The sequence below is a fragment of the Puntigrus tetrazona genome, chromosome 4 (assembly GCF_018831695.1).
Source record: "Puntigrus tetrazona isolate hp1 chromosome 4, ASM1883169v1, whole genome shotgun sequence".
Taxonomy (NCBI): domain Eukaryota; kingdom Metazoa; phylum Chordata; class Actinopteri; order Cypriniformes; family Cyprinidae; genus Puntigrus; species Puntigrus tetrazona.
The window spans coordinates 8,418,000-8,434,524 of record NC_056702.1 but is presented as its reverse complement, the minus strand read 5'-3'; the positions used below and the strand labels follow the sequence as shown (position 1 = coordinate 8,434,524).

General features: G+C 40.2%; 2 protein-coding genes across 8 annotated transcripts in view; both read left to right on the top strand.

Annotated features, from left to right (window-relative positions):
• Window positions 1-10,430, top strand: part of dennd5b (DENN/MADD domain containing 5B) — a 34,908-nt gene extending 24,478 nt beyond the window's left edge. For 2 of the 5 annotated variants that reach the window (XM_043236569.1, XM_043236567.1), the window contains 15 exons: window positions 145-235; window positions 1,759-1,890; window positions 3,128-3,280; window positions 3,373-3,451; window positions 3,961-4,042; window positions 4,243-4,371; window positions 4,566-4,687; window positions 5,169-5,314; window positions 6,112-6,153; window positions 6,526-6,644; window positions 6,724-6,911; window positions 7,291-7,373; window positions 7,452-7,578; window positions 8,392-8,566; window positions 8,663-10,430. In XM_043236569.1, coding sequence (XP_043092504.1) covers window positions 145-235; window positions 1,759-1,890; window positions 3,128-3,280; window positions 3,373-3,451; window positions 3,961-4,042; window positions 4,243-4,371; window positions 4,566-4,687; window positions 5,169-5,314; window positions 6,112-6,153; window positions 6,526-6,644; window positions 6,724-6,911; window positions 7,291-7,373; window positions 7,452-7,578; window positions 8,392-8,566; window positions 8,663-8,846 — 1,852 coding nt within the window. In that variant the 3' untranslated portion in view covers window positions 8,847-10,430. Of the gene's footprint in view, window positions 1-144; window positions 236-1,318; window positions 1,427-1,758; window positions 1,891-3,127; window positions 3,281-3,372; window positions 3,452-3,960; window positions 4,043-4,242; window positions 4,372-4,565; window positions 4,688-5,168; window positions 5,315-6,111; window positions 6,154-6,525; window positions 6,645-6,723; window positions 6,912-7,290; window positions 7,374-7,451; window positions 7,579-8,391; window positions 8,567-8,662 lie in introns of all 5 variants that reach the window. The other 3 variants (XM_043236571.1, XM_043236568.1, XM_043236572.1) reach the window with 2 other exon arrangements.
• A 1,189-nt stretch (window positions 10,431-11,619) lies between these two features.
• Window positions 11,620-16,525, top strand: part of sinhcaf (SIN3-HDAC complex associated factor) — a 7,613-nt gene continuing 2,707 nt past the window's right edge. Inside the window, exons 1-6 of one of the 3 annotated variants that reach the window (XM_043237106.1) lie at window positions 11,620-11,784; window positions 14,138-14,265; window positions 14,444-14,543; window positions 15,348-15,471; window positions 15,570-15,720; window positions 16,262-16,525. The exon at window positions 16,262-16,525 is cut by the window's right edge and continues 2,707 nt beyond it. In XM_043237106.1, the coding sequence (XP_043093041.1) occupies window positions 14,138-14,265; window positions 14,444-14,543; window positions 15,348-15,471; window positions 15,570-15,720; window positions 16,262-16,511 (753 nt within the window). In that variant the 5' untranslated portion in view covers window positions 11,620-11,784 and the 3' untranslated portion in view covers window positions 16,512-16,525. The other 2 variants (XM_043237108.1, XM_043237107.1) reach the window with 2 other exon arrangements.

Below are 16,525 nucleotides of genomic sequence, written 5' to 3'. Positions count from 1 at the left end.
TCTTCTGTCTTTAGTCAAACTAGACATCCGTTAACCAATGAAACGGTTAGTCTTTTGCTTGTTTTGTGTCAGAAACCGCTCTTTAAAGCTTGTATGAACGTGTGTTCATGAGATGATGTAATAAGAGAAACCCTCTGTGATCAGGTGGTCTAATCGCACGTGCTCGACTCAGCGCAGAGTGGACCGCCACAGACAGCAGAACGACCATCTTGTGCTGGACAATGACCTCAAAGAGGTAAGACTGCAGCTTTCTTCCTCCTCCGTTCTCTTTGTCTTCTCATATTGTTCTGTGTACTCCGTTTCTTTTACACTGCTGCCTTCCGAGGGTCTTATTAGTCAGATGGTAGATAAAGCCACATCGTTGGCAGAAACTCAAAGTAAATAAAGAGTAGCTTATCCAAAAATGATAATTCTTTTATTCATCCTTATGTTGTTCCAAACCCGTAAGACTTACAACAGAAGATATTTTGAAAACTGAAACTGTCGCTCTTTTGTTAACTAAAATATTTCAGTAACTGAAGTAACATATATAAATATTGGATGAATTAAGCTTAAAAAAAAGGAAGCTCATTTGTTTTTTTTTATTTTAGTTAGCTGCCGAAGAAACTATAATTACTAAACCTGAAATAAAAAAATATATATATTTATTTTTAAATTGATGACGTTGACAAAAGCACACAACAGAATTTATAATAATGTAAATTAAATCTGAAAAAGAAAATAATCCTGGTTCATAAATAATTTTAAAATTACGAAACTAAAATCACCCATATACTGTGCAAGTTGTTATTTACTGATAAATGAGCAACAACCATTATAACAGAATCTCTGAATTAATAATGGGAGAGTTTTGTGAATCAGGTTGGCTGGCTGATTTTACAAAAGAATGATTTGTACAGGAATTAAATATTGCCGTGTCACAAACAAGTCAAGGGTCGGTGCGACTCGGGTCCAGAATTTGACTCCGTTTTTTAGTGATGAAAATGATAATTATGATAATGAACAGTAATTCTCCATAAATGGCAGATTCTTGATGTCTGAATCACATCAGTGGTCTTCAGGGCTGTAAGTGATTTACATGAAATTTGACTTGCAAATGGTCCCTGATGAAACCCTGCCTAATGCAAAGGCCTCTTAAGGTTTTAGTGTTTTTATTTTTTGTATCATTTGTCTCCATTTTCCTTTTACTTCTGAGTTGGTCTTCTAGCTGGTCTTTCTTGCGTTCATGTGCATGCTGCTTTTTATTTCCTTTTCTATTGTTTCTTCATGGTCTCTGTGTGTGTTTGTCTGCTGTGCGGGCCGTACCACCTCACGGCAGGTGGAGGGGTGTTTGCTCCTGCAGAACTCTATGGCTTTCTGGGAGTGGGATAAGGCGCCACCCCCACCTATTAAACCGCCTAAAAAGTCCTTCTCGGCCTGCTGTCTGGTATGTGGAGGCCTGCCATTATGTGACCGACTTAAAGCATTCCTAACATTCCCTTAACAAACTCCTCCCAGATGTCAGAAGCCCTCGAAGCCCCTCCCCTCAGACGCACAGTGACCTTTGAACTCTGCCGCTCACGGTCCTGCCCCTGGATGTTCCCACACGCCGGAGTTTGAGTAGTTGAGCGCTTACCGACCCAGTCACTCAGCGATCATAAAACCCTCTGCTTTATAATCAACCCCCTGTTGTAGCCCAACTGATCTTGTTTTTCTGTAAAGAAAGCAGGGCTTATTAAACCTTTTTAAATGTCTTTGTGTCCTGGTCTGTCGGTGTAGAAGTACATGCAGGAGGCCCGTAACCTGGGGAAGAACCTGAGGCAACCCAAACTATCGGACCTCTCCCCTGCCGTCATCGCTCAGACCAACTGGAAGTTTGTGGAGGGTTTACTGAAAGAATGCAAAATGAAGGTCAGGATGAGTTTCGTATGCACAGATGGATGTATTTGTGTGTGTGTGCGCGAGTGTGTTTTAACAAGGTGAAAAATTGTTGGTTTTAAGTCGATATTGGAGAAGTATTTATTTAATTACTTATTGGCATTGAGATGAAAATTGGCATTTGAGAGGCCATTTAAATATATATGCCAATTTTAAGCTTTTCATATTCATATATAGTGTTCTTTCAAAACACTGTTGAACATTTAAGTCATTAATTTTAGCGAATCTTCAAATGAATATCCATTTTTGATTTTTTTTTTTTTTTTTTTTTTTTTTTTATTGTAATATTATGATACCTACCTAAATAAATAAAAAAATAATTTTTTAATGACCAAATTTGTTGTTTATGGGCCAAGACATGAAGAAAAATTTTTTGGCAAGTCATTAATTTTAGCAAATCTTCAAATGAATATCCATTTTTGATTATTTTTATTTTAATATTACGATACCTAAATAAATTATGAAATTATTAAATATTGTTAAATAAAAAACCTAAATAATTTTTTTAGTGACAAAATTTGTTGTTTATGGGCCAAGACATGGAAAAAAAATATTTGACTTGTTATATTGACAAGAATTTTTAACACTTTTTAAGCGTTGCTTAAAGTGTGATAATTATTCATTTATTCACTTATTTTTTTTGTCCCTTAAAAGTCAAATAAATCAGTACAATTTTGAAAATTACTATGAAATTATATTACATATAAAAATGTTCTGTGCTCTCAAATATTTAATTGAATGCAAGCATGGCATCAATCTGTTGCAAGTGACTCTCAGCAGAATATTTTAGGGCACAGACATTAATAATGACTTTGTATTTAAAATTAAATGTTTTCTGTACTTTAAAATAGTTCCTCGGCTAGACATGTTTTTTTTTGTAGAGTAGAATTTAATTTAAGTCACTATTCATAACATCAGACTGTAAACTAAGTACAATGTGCATTTATTAATTTAAAAGCTTGTTGCCTATCATGCAATACCACTGGAAATCTGCTCCAGGAATCTTCATGTAATGAATTTAATATCCGTAATCATGAACCAATGGACAGATCAGACCGAATGCATTGGTCAAGAAGTGTGGGAACCGGGTTCTGAGTACAAACATAATTACTAGTCTGACCCACTCGTCTACTGCATTAAAGACCAAAGACTCAATCACAATGGAAATGTCTGGTGTGTTGTTTTTAATGTTGTATCAATGGACGTTCAGACCAAGCGCATGTTGGTGGAGAAAATGGGCAGAGAGGCTGTGGAACTGGGACACGGAGAGGCGAACATCACGGGCCTGGAGGAGAACACGCTCATAGCCAGTCTGTGTGACCTGCTGGAGAGAATATGGAGCCACGGCCTACAGGTCAAACAGGTGAGACGCAAATAAATGGAAATGCGCGTCGCGTCGTAAACACACACAACCTAACCGTGGGAATCGCTGTGTGCTGTTATCCTGCTTCGTAGGGGAAGTCTGCGCTGTGGTCTCATTTGTTGCACTACCAGACGAGAGAAGAGAAGAACGAACAGCTGTCAGAGTCTCCAGGTAAAATGCTTTCTCAAGACGGGAAACGACTCTACTCAAGTAACTGTTCGTTTCTGTAGGGCTGCGCTTGGTTGAGGTTCATCTCGCGTAACATAAATTGTCATTTGGCGCACAGTTAGATGCACTCAGTTAAGTAAAGCCAAAATGCTAAACTTTGAGACATTTTTCATATGTAATTCTATAAAAAAGCGATTAAAGCGGGATTCGATCAAGTACTTGTCATGCTTTGTGTGCTTGATAATGATTTGCAAGCGTGAATGCTAACCTTTAGCATTAGCGCTTCATATTGTGGATATATATACTTGAATTGTGTTTTAAATCTCGTTTTGCCATTCAGTTTGTATAGTTGATAGGGTTTATGTTCATGTCCGGTATGTCCAGGCTTTGTTTCACCGCTTAGCAACACTTCTGTATGCTAAGCATGCTAACTGTTCCTCAAGAAGGCACTTAAAATGGTGATTTTCTTTTCTCCTAAAAGTGCTAAAACCAGTTTGCTTTTTGCTCTGCAGTGTCTAATGGCCAGGAAAAGCGGAAGCCAGAGTCCAGTGTTGGTCTCCCTGCATTACGTGTATCCGTCATACAGGACATGAGGTGCGTTTATTGCCTCAGGGCAGTTAATTGTTGTATACCGTAGTGCGTATTACTTTCTTTTGGTTGTATAATTCAGTTTGATGTTTTTAAAAAAAGTGATCTGCATTGCTCGCAGCCTCTTCGACCCACATACAGCGACTTGCATTATTGCTTTAGACGCTCTGTCTTTCTTCATCATTCCTTCTCTTTCGACTTCTCAGACACATCCAGAGCATGGGAGAGATTAAAACCGATGTAGGTCGAGCACGTGCCTGGATCCGTCTGTCTCTGGAGAAAAAACTACTTTCCCAGCATCTCAAACAGCTGCTGTCTAACCAGGCCTTAACCAAGTACGTACGATGCTTAACACGCATCCACAGTCCCATCTACACTCTCTCACACACACCTGCAGGCTTTCAGAGTCGCACACGCACACCGAAAAACACGCTAATTGCTCACATTTGTGAGTGACGCAAACAGGCACGCGCATGCTAAACCAATTCAAGCAAGTGCACCTGTTACTAAGTATGCGACGTTCCCACAGGAAGCTGTACAAGCGTTACGCCTTCTTGCGCTGCGAAGAGGAAAAAGAGCAGTTTCTCTTTCATCTCCTGAGCCTGAATGCCGTGGACTACTTCTGCTTTACCAGCGTCTTCACCACCATAAGTACGTCCCACAGAAATAGAGACGCACAGGCGTAGAGATATGCAAAACAGGGCTGTATCTGCATTTTTACATTTGTTACTCCATATCTTGAATATTTAGTAATATATGTGACCCACTTAAGTGTACATTTTTTGGAAATGTAGATATATACATAATTTGAAAGCTTAATAAACGCCTATTACACTGATGTATGGTTTATTATGGTAGGGTCGTATTGAATATCGAGATCTGAGGATACAAAATTTTACTTGATACCCTAATTATTTTTTGCCATTAAAGCAAAATCGATCATTTTGACCCATACAATGTACATTAATGTACACCAAACATATCCAGAATTTAATATTGATTTTAAGATATGTGATGAATTGATAGATTGACTGACCGAGGCATGAAAAATGCGTATTTATGCATTGCAACTTCTACATTTCTTCTATAATGCTGTGTTTATTACACTTTTTGTTTGTTTTTGCATCCTAAGTGATTCCATACAGGGCCGTTATCATCCCCATCAAGAAGCTTAGTAACGCAATGACCACGTCCAACCCCTGGCTGTGTGTGTCCGGTGAGCTGGGAGACTCCGGCATCCTGCAGATCACCAAGAACGTCCTGGAAATGACGTTTGATGTGAGTGACGTGAGATCACGCCCCGAAACCGACACAGCACTTTATTTTGAGAGTCACGGTTTGTTTTCCTGTGGGACTGAAACAATCGTCCATCCTGTCATCCGCAGAATCCAGTGTGCCTGCAGGTCTTTTAAACGTCTGTGACCGAGAGTATTTATGGGAATGACAGAAATAAAGATGAACAAAAAAAAATATTAATCTCATGATAACAGAGAGCTTATTTAGTAATATTTTAAGTGTTTTTTTTCCTCATGATTTCTAATTCATCAAAAAAGTATTGTGGAGTAAATACAATATACTGTAATATTGTGACTTTTATTTGCAAATGTACAAATTTAAAAAGGAAAACTTAAAGGCAGTGCAACGCATACTACCATTAAAGTGTGCAGTTTTAGTTATTTACAATCTGCAGTATGATATTATGAATTGAGGAAATATAATTAACATTATTATTCAAATTAATAACATTTTTGCAGAGTATTCTAAATAGTCATAAAATAAACCTTTCCTTTAAGCAGGTAGAGTACATTAACATAAAAACTGCTGTGATATGTGCCTCGCTTTGGCCTTTGAACATACTAAGCGTTCCCTCACTTCTAAAATGAATCTCTTGATGCCCAGATTACATCTTTTTTTCTCCCCAAACTGAAACGGTGATTCGCGCATCAGTGATCAAAACCTCTTTATTTATGCACTTCCACGAATCTGTAACTTTAAGCCCCGTACAACCAATCACTGCCATTTGTCTTGCTGTCAATCACCCATCATGTTCTAACTCATTCTGTGTCCTCTCGCAGTCTGCCTTTAGGCCTCACACGCACATCTCCATCGCCTTCAAGGTTAGGTGCACATCCCTCTCTCTCTCTCTCTCCATTCATCCATCTATCCATTTTTCTACTTCTCTCCAGAGATCTCCTCCTCTTCTCCTTTGGGCTGTTGGTTTAGCTTTAAATCTTGCACCAAATTTTATACATTTACTCACTAAAAGAGTCATCCTTCGGAGCTTAGAGTGTTTATTTCGGACCGTGTCTGTAGACTTGCATTTAGTCAGATGTGTTTAGAGCCGTGGGTTGGTCTAATGCAACCGTAGTGTGCTGTACACGCTCTCTATCTTGGTGTCTTTCCTCTGCTCGGTTCTCACACGGCTTGTTATTGTCAGTTATTGCCTCTGACACGGTTGCCTTTATCTCTTCTGCGTGCGTGTCTTACAGTGTCAGAACCTCGGGAAGTTGACAACAGTGCAGCTGGGTCATGATAATTCCGGCTTGCTCGCCAAGTGGCTGGTGGATTGTGTCATGGTCCGCAACGAGATCACCGGCCACACGTACAAGTACGGCCCACTTCAGCCCCCTGCCGTTCGTCCCGCTCCTTTTATGGTTTTCTTGTTATTCACTCATTCTGCTCCCCAGGTTCCCGTGCGGCAGGTGGCTGGGGAAGGGCGTGGACGATGGCAGTCTGGAGCGGGTGCTGATTGGTGAATTTGTAGTTCCGTGCAGCGACGACGACGGAGGAAGAGGGTCTAAGACTCCGCCCCTTCAGCGGTCGCCTTCCCAGATCCGACGAATCAGCATCACTTCACTCACAGGCCGTGGAAACAGTAAGCGGCTTAAAGCGGTCATTTTTCTTGTGCTGGGGGTCATCTTGGACGTGCACTGACACCTAGTGGTAAAAATGTGGCATTGCACAAACAACATTCTTGATCGGTGACATTCTATTCTATTAGTAGACGGACGCTATTATTATTATTTAACTTTTTTTTTTTTTTTTTAAATAAAGTGTCTAGTGATGGGATTTATGAAAACGATGCACACTTTCCTTATAAATCGGCTTCATTAGCCTACTGTATACGATGTCTTATGTGCATTCAAAGCTACTTTTAAATTAGAATTAATGTTAATTAGTTAATTAGTATTCCTTTTTAGGCATAAAATATTGTTAGTATTTGTGTTAAATCTGTGCAACTCTTCTCTCTACAGAACCAACAACTGTACAGATCCAGGAATCCATCGGTGAAGCAGTCAACAATATTATAAAGCATTTCCACAAACCAGAAAAAGAGGTATGAAATGCCCACGCATGATTATTATTGTTGTCGTTTCCCTTGCATTTGTGATCTGAAGGCTCGTCTGTCTTTCAGAGGGGCAGTCTTACAGTCCTGCTGTGTGGAGAAGGTGGTCTTGTGTGGGCACTGGAGCAGTTCTTCCATCATGGATTCCGCTCCGCTCGGATCTTTCAGAAAAACGTCTTCGTGTGGGACTTCTACGGTAAGCTTAGCTTATTAAATGTTTCCCTGTGACCGCAGGAGACAAAAAGGAAAGGTCATGTAGATCTAGCTCATTTAGCGTGTTTGTGTCGATATCTGTGGTTTAAAGCTGTTATTATATAGAATTTATTTATTTATAAATAAAACTTATGAACCGATAACACGCTTATTTCAAAAATCGCGCTTGTTCATTATCACCGTGTGTTTTTTGGTGTTAGTTAGCTTTGTTTAACGGAATTAAAATAACCCAGCTGCTGTTCGATTTGAAATTAATTGGAATACATAATGTTTTTTGAATTTAAAATTGAGGTTTTTGAAAATGAACTCAAAATTGATCAAAAATGCTTAAAGTAAAATAACGTTAATGTGAAATACTGCAAATTGTAATAGGTGTTTTAATATACTTTAAAATATAATTTCTTTTTTGTAATGCAAAGCAGAATTTTTGTCATTACTACAGTCCTCGGCGTCGCATGATCCTTTAAAAATTATTCTGATTTATCGTCAATTGGAAAACAATTGTGCTGCTTATTATTTTATTGAAACCTATCATACTTTTTAGGATTGTTTTGATGAACAAAAACCTAAAAAGCACATTGTTTTTTTTTTAAAATATAGAAATCTTCCCTAACGATTACAAGTCTTTACTGTGACTGTGCGATTTATATTTAAATATTGAAGGGTGTAAAAAAAAAAAAAAAAAAACTTTGTTTTTATAATACAAAATTATCTCTATTATTATATGTTGCTTAAAATATCTTAAATGTATTGCTAATGTGATATAACGGAGTTCCCATGTCTGTGTGTTGCACAGAGAGAACGGTAGCATTTATGGAGAATGCAGATCAGATCGGGGACCTGCAAGAAACCCCGGAGCCTCCAGGTCTGAATAGCGAATCGTTCTGTCGATACGTCAACGCCGTTAACAACATGCCACGCAACATTGGCAAGGATGGCAAGTTCCAGCTGCTAGTTTGTCTCGGGGCGAGGTGAGAGCGCACATACACACGCTCCTCAAAGCATGTTGTTTTTTCGATAAACGGGACTCGTTTACAGTTGTCCGCACGTGTCTCCCGCTCTCCCAGGGACCGAGTGTTTCCGCAGTGGCTCCCGGTGCTGGCCGAGTGCCCCGTCGTCACGCGCATGTACGAGGAGAGCGCGTTGCTGCGAGACAAGCTCACCGTCAGCTCTCTCATCGCAGTTCTGGAGACGCTCCACGACTTCCCCATCACGCTGGAGAGCTCTCTGACTAAAAGCGTGGAGCTGTAACGCAGCTTCGGACCGCTCCCCGTCTCTGCCGCCGCCCTCGGGGCCAAAGCGGCTCTACGAGAACCGAAAGGACCGAGGACTTTCTCCCCCAAAGAAATGAACTCAGAAGTGTGTTTTGTAGCAGTATTTGGAGTTCTGCTCTTTCTAGTCGAAAGCGTTAGTGGATTTCTTCCAGAAGACAAGCGTTCCCCCCTCTCCTCCCCTCCCCGTGGATTCGCTTTCAAACCTGTGGTCGTTTCCGCTAGCGTTTTCTGCTTCAGATCGCGCGCCCTCTTTTAGAAAGCACTGTTTTTTTGCAGAGCATGCCGGGATGCGGGAGCCTTGGTGCGCATTGACCAGGCAAAATAAGTACACTTGAGGAACCCGGACGTGAATCGTTTATGACGACGGGTTGCTGTCGGCGTTCTGATTGGCTGAAGGAATAACCATCGTATCGTCCGAAATTGTCAAATTGAAGCAGTCTCCTGGTTAAAAGCCTGACAAATAAATTTTCACAGGAAAAGGACATTCCAACAAGATGTGAATCATTGTATGTTACAAGATGTGTGATAGTAATGTGTGTGTGTGTGTGTGTGTGTGTGTGTGTGGCTTAACAGTTGGAAAGATGTTTATTTTGCCAATGAGTATTAACTTCATACTTAGATACTTGAGTATCATGATTGATTTTTTTTTTAAAGAAAGAAACACTGAAAATCATCTTAAAGCAATAACGGGCCTGTTTCAGATCTTTTTTGTTTGTTTATGTAGTCAAAGTTGAAATCTCTCAAATATATTAATTACACCACTCGTGGGGTGCTTTAAGTCTAAAGTGTGGGTGAAGCCTAGTATTCACCACTAACCGAAGGTCTAAACGCAGCGGTTACTTTGTAAAACTATGTTTGATTACTGCAGTACTTGCACATTGCTTTGAAATTAATAAGTATTGTCCTGAAATCACTCTTTGTTTGTTCTTTTATGCATCGGTTTTAATCCAGAATCCTTTTTTTTACAGGACCGAATAACCGCTTGAAATCTCTTAATGTTACTTAAGTTTTGGTTTTTAAGACTCTGAGCATTTAATCTAATACCCGTGTAGCGCATCAACCTGTGTATTTTTATTTCTTTCTCTCTTTTTTTTTTTTTTTTTTATGCAGCGGATCATTTCTGTGTATTTATTTTGGGGTGATGCTTTCGTGACACTGGTTGATTTGGGATAAATTCCGCAGTAAGCTGACACTGTATCATCTATTTATTTTAGTAACTCTGCTTTCAGGCTTTGTGTAGTGTGGGACGTCCGCCTTGTGTAAAAGACGACTTTATTTTAGTCCCCAGAAAAGTTGCTGAAATTTCAGAGACTGGTCTCCCTGGAGGGACGAGGAAGCCTTGTTTGCGGTGCTGGTGCATGCCACACGTTTTAGATCTCGGAGAAGTACTGTTGCTGTAAATCAATTCGTTCCTCTTCTAGATCTTGCCTCGTTCTGTGTTTTTTGGGGTTTTTTTTCCTCCTACACGTCGATCATATTCTAAAAAATCTGTATGAAAACGAGTGGGTTCCTCCATGTTTATATTTGTGAAGCAACTCATTAAAATTGCTCCGTTCATCCATGTCTGTGTCTTCTCTGAACTACTTGTGTGCAGACGGGACATTATTTCAACACGGGGTAGGCATGCACGGTATTCCAGGACAGCGCCCGGGTCCCAGAGGGCATTCCTCTGTGAAGAGTCATTGTTCAGGGGACATTATTTTTAGTTTAGGGACATGCTGATGGCATCCGTCAAAGTGTACCTGAGATTGGGGAGTGTTGCAAAAAACGAACATTTAGCCATTACAAATGAGCTTGTTCATTCATTCATAAAAAAGCAACATCATCTGTCAATGGGCCAGTACCATTTTAGTTTTATTCTTCACTTTGTTTACCTATAATTGTGCATATTAAAATAGGCTACATTACTTTGTCTACTTATTAGTACCTAAATGGATCATGTTTGCACCTAATATCTTACTGTGCGTTTACTTTACTGTAGTATTATCGTCTCCATTTTTAAAATAAAACAAATGGTATCTGCAAAATGAAATTAGAGGCACTTTATTCCAGACAGAATGTTTTGATTGAATGTAAAGTTGAAATAAGTTAACTTGATTATAATAAATGAATGCACAATTTTTAAATATATATATACACACACACAATAAATATATATATATATATTGTGTGTGTATATATATATATATATATATATATATATATAGTGTGTGTGTGTGTATGATCCAATATAGTGGTAAAACAAAAGCACTAGCTAATTTGAAATATTTTAGTTTATGTAGCTCGATTTTCACTGAGGAGGAAAAAAACACTTCGATTTACACTTCCCAGATTTCCCTACGAATACGACAGCTTGATATAATTGAACGTTTTTGCCGCGAACCCTGCGTGTTTTGGTTAAAAATGTCACATTTACAAACTCTCCTGTCTTTCGGCTCGTTCAGCCTATTTGATCTGCTCTGCGGAGCTCTTCTGAACTCTTTTCGCGACGAAGCGCCGAGGAAAGGGCTGGCGACACGTGCTCATGGCTGACGGCCGCGGGACCGAGGAGGAAGGATGTGCCGCGTTTGTTCAGACATCTGCCGTCCTCGTAGTAGTAGAGCGTAACTCCGCCCACCGGGGTCGCAGCGCACTGGCTGCTGCCCTAGCAACCGGACCCGCCCACGTTTCCCGCGTAATTTTCTCTTCCTTATATGGGCAATAGAATGCAGACGCAGTCGAACGTCAGCCGCGTATGCAAATGAGGTTGATTGAAGAAATTCAGAAAATGGTGGATGGGGCTCGGCGCACGCGCAAACATTTTACTACACTCAGACAGAAAGTGAGACAGTAACGAGTGGCGCATTGTTAAATGAGTAACGCCTGTAACTCTCGGATTTCGCTGTGAGGTTCGACTCCAACTGCTCCAAGTCGAGGTAAGAAAAAAAGGAGCTTTCTCTTAAAAGTAACTTAACAGTTCAGGCGCGCGCAGGAGAGGTTACGTTCGCCTTTCGAAAAGGCCCCCCTTAAGAAGTTGTGTGACAGCGCGATGCGCGGCTGAAAGCTGTCGCGTTAGCGTTAGGGTCACTTTTGAAGCTTGCCCGGGTTGTTTCGCGTTTTCGCTCGAGCGTGAAAGCGTGCGATAAGTTTAGTGTTTACACTTGAGGAGGCTGCGGCGCATCACGTTTTAGGGCGCTCGCATCCTTTTGCCGAGGATCGCTGTTGAGCGTTCGGCTACACAATCCATTCGCTTGGAGCCTGAATCGACTCCTGTCGCGCTTGTCAGCGCAGGCGTAACGCAAAAACGGATGCAAAAAGCGTAACGGGGGACGTGCGTTCTCGTTTATTTGTGCGGAACGCGTGCGCCGAAAACCAGCTTCGCCGCTTTGAACTCGCGATGCTGAACTGCGTGTGGTCTCCACTCCGCTGTTGGTGGGTGTGCTTTCAAAACAAACCCGCATTTTCACAAGCTCATCAGCGTTTCCGAACTTCTGCTTCGCTTGACTCGAGAAGTTCAACGTTTATGTAACGATCAAAGCCGCGCCGCTGTTAAGAGACTCGTTTCGTGCGCGACGGAGGCGGTGTCGCTGACGCATTTAAACGCGGAGCTGATAAAATCGATATTTTATTTTTAGCGTCCTGCCGGGCCGCTTAAAAGTGCTGTATTTATCCCGTGCAAATTGCAGATACGTGTTTTGCTGGGCTCTGCGCTCTTGGGCGAAGTTGTTGCGCGGGCAGCATGTGTTTACAGTCTCGAGCGCGAAGCATGGAGTCGCACGAGCCACTGACGCAGAGTCGCGCGGAAAACAAAGAGCGGCGGACGAGCGCTTCGGTTAAATTCGCCCGTCTCTCTCCCCCGACCACCGCTTGCGTCAAAGAAAGCGCGCCGGAGAGCCGCTCGCACCGGGCGGGAGCCGTTTTCGGCCGAAACGCGCCGAATGCGCGCGTTTAAAGATGCCGTGTGGCGCGCCATGCTTCCGCGCGAGCTGGTGGGCGGTGAATACGGCGGGACACGCGCGCCGTTTCTCTGCAGTGCGCGGACGAGGGTGCGTTTAAACGCCGCGAAACGTTCTTAGCGCGCGCGTTATGTTATCTGGACAACTTCGGGCGGCACGCTCAGGCGCGTTGATGGCGCTTTTGGTCGCGGTTTCCGTAACGGCGTCGCATTACTTTCTTGCCCCCATTTTCTGCCCCTCCTCTCCTCTCAAAAACGCGTTGCCATGTTTGAATTGCGTCAAGCGCCGGTTCAACGCGCGCGCTTGCACTGTACAGTGTACAGTTTTAGAAATGTGATTTTAAATATTAATGTGCATATTTAAGTAAAAAAAAAAAAACGCAGAGGCTTTAGATAGACGTCGGACAGATGACCCAGTTATAATGCATGAATTTGACGCCTCGCCAAGTCACCATGCTGTCACCGATCAGCGTCGATGCGCGAGGCCACCGGTGTCCGGCTCCATCAGCACCGAGGTTATATAAGACCGAGCACTCAGCGCGTTAAGCTCTTATCCCACAGACGCGATGATGACCGATAACACACATCTCATCTCTCTCTCCCTCTCTCTAACACCATCTATTAATAGTCATATACGTATACATGTATTAAGTAATACATTTAACACGTGTTATAAATATTATTGTATATAAATGTACACACATATATAACATGCATGTAGAGCAATCAGCCTGTGAAAATACTCTGATATAATAATTTTTTTCCTGCGGTCTCATTTTTTATTTTCCCATTAATTGGTGTAAATTTAACCATTATTTCCTCCTGACTTGACCAATTATTAGTAATATAGGTGTTATACACATGCATACACTAATTAAACAAAAGTTTGGAATAATAATAATAATAATAATGAAGTCTCTTGTGCTTAACAGGCCTGCATATATTTTAATAAAAATACTTAAAAGAACATTTAATATTCTTAAATATTATAAAAAATGTATAATGCACTTTTCCCGTGACGTCAAAGCTGAAATTTTTAGTAGCTGTTGCTTCAGTTCATCCTTCAAGACATGTCTAAATTGAAACTTCTTAAGTCTTATGATTATCAGTATTGAAAAAAGTGGATATTTGCTGCCTGATATTTTACAATTAAGTAAAAAAAACAGTGTATGCTCAAATATTGAGCATTTAAAAACATTTCAACTTTGATAATCAAAAGTCCTATAGGTGAGTTACTTCAGTTGTTTGTAACTATAGTGCAGTGGGTTTTTTTTTTTTTGTTTTTGCTGATCATGTTCCAGTTGTGTTTTACTTGTCTTACCTGTGCGTTACAGATGTTTGGCTTTCATAAGCCGAAGATGTACCGCAGCCTTGATGGATGCTGCATCTGCAGGGCCAAGTCCTCCAGCTCTCGTTTCACTGACAGCAAGCGCTATGAGAGAGACTTTCAGAGCTGCTTCGGGTATCTATTATGTGCTCGCGCTTCCTTTGTAACAACATGATATTAACCTCCGCCTTGTTTAATTGCAGTTAGCACAGCATCGTATGATGTGTCCCTCATATGGGGGATGTAAAGTTTTCTTTTTTTGCAACTATGTTTTCCATACGCGTTGTCTTATTACGATGGTATGCTTCTGCAGTTTAGGCGAGACTCGCTCTGGAGAAATCTGCAACGCTTGTGTTCTGCTGGTGAAACGCTGGAAGAAGCTTCCCGTCGGCTCCAAGAAGAACTGGAATCACGTAAGCTCTGCCGGATTCTCCCAGCTCCTTTTCAGCGCTGCATGCCGTATGCCCTGAGATGTCCAAGTAGATGAGGAGGAACTGAGAAGCAAACATTCTCAGAATAACGCTTATTTCAACAATATTATGCATGCACAAATGTATATTTTAACAGATGCAATGGTATTAGTAATAACGAGCTACTTGATATTACATGGTAGTAGTCACCGCTTTCTATTTTGTCAAATTCTAAGCTAGTTCATATGATATAAACAATAATGTAATCGTGTTTTGGCTCGCTGTATTGCTACTGGTTGAAGTTGATGTAAAAGGTAATGAGAAAAATAGAGAATTCTGAAATAATGGATAAAAATAGTTTTTTTTTTTTTGTAACGTAATTTTTATATGGCTTGTAAAATGGTTATAAATCTGATATTATATAATATAGTAATAAATAGTCTATACAGCACTTCATAATAAAATAAGTTTTCAAAGCAGCTTCATAGTAATAAAGAAAAATAACAGAATTAATAATGCAAACTTTGTGAGAAACAGTTATGAATCTTACCAGTTTCATATAATTTATATCATAACGGTTACAAACTAAATAAATAAAATTATATTCACTTGTGTTTTGGGAATTGCATCGCGTTATGTGACGATAAATTAAAAATATTTTAAACCAGATCTATTCCGATGTAATATAATGCTTTAAAACGACATTGTTTTGATTAGAACTAATATAAAATCAATAAATCAATTATGACGATAAATAAATGCATGCATGTACATAGTCTTAGGAGTGCTGTTGTGAATTGTTTTCAGGTGGTTGATGCTCGAGGGGGACCCAGCCTGAAAACTACAGTGAAGTCAAAGAAGGTCAAATCCCTGTCCAGACGGATCCGACCGAACCAGCTCAGCAGAGTCCAGAAAGAACTCAAGAGACACAGTGAGCACACTTTTACAAAAACGTGACATTTTTGAACGCATTCTTTATTAAACAGTTTTTTTTTTGACATAACTTGCCGACATGTGTTCATTTAACAGATTCAGACGCTCACAGCACCACCTCCAGCGCCAGCCCTGCCCAGTCTCCCAGCTACAGTAACCAATCAGACGAAGGCTCTGACTCTGAGTTGACTCCTGGCTCCGCCCGCTCTCCAGTCTTTTCCTTCTTGGACCTGACATACTGGAAAAGGTATTATTTTGTATAGATTTTTGCCATTAGTTAAATACATAATGTTCTTCATATGTATATGTATGTGTATATGTATGTGTATATGTATATGTATATATGTATGTGTATATATATGTGTATATACAGTATATATATATAGATATGTGTATATATGTATATACAGTATGTGTATATATGTATATACAGTATATGTGTGTATACATATATACACACACACACACATACACACATGCATATATATATATATATATATATATATATACACACACACATATACACATATATATATATATATATATATATATATATATATATATATATATATATATATATATATATATATATATATATATATATATATATATATATATATATATATATACATATACATATACATATACATACACGCGCGCATGCATGCATCACCCACACACAACACAGATACATATTGTAGAAATTTAATTTCCTGTAATGCTGCTTTGCAATGATTTGTATCGTAAAAAGTGCACTTGACATGAATTGAATGAACACATCTCTCTAGGCAGCGGGTATGCTGTGGCATCATCTACAAAGGTCGCTTTGGGGAGGTTTTGATCGACCCTCATCTCTTCAAGCCCTGCTGTCAGAAGAAACAGGAGCAAGAGCAGGAGGAAGAAGAGGAGGAGGAGGAGGAGGAAGAAGAGGAAGATGGCGACCTTGAGAAAGAGGAGGTGCCGAGCAGTCAAGAAATTCTTCAGCCTCACTCCTCTCCCCAGATAAAAAGGGAGCAGGAAGCAGAAGAGGAGTGGTGATGCCCCGTTCCCGG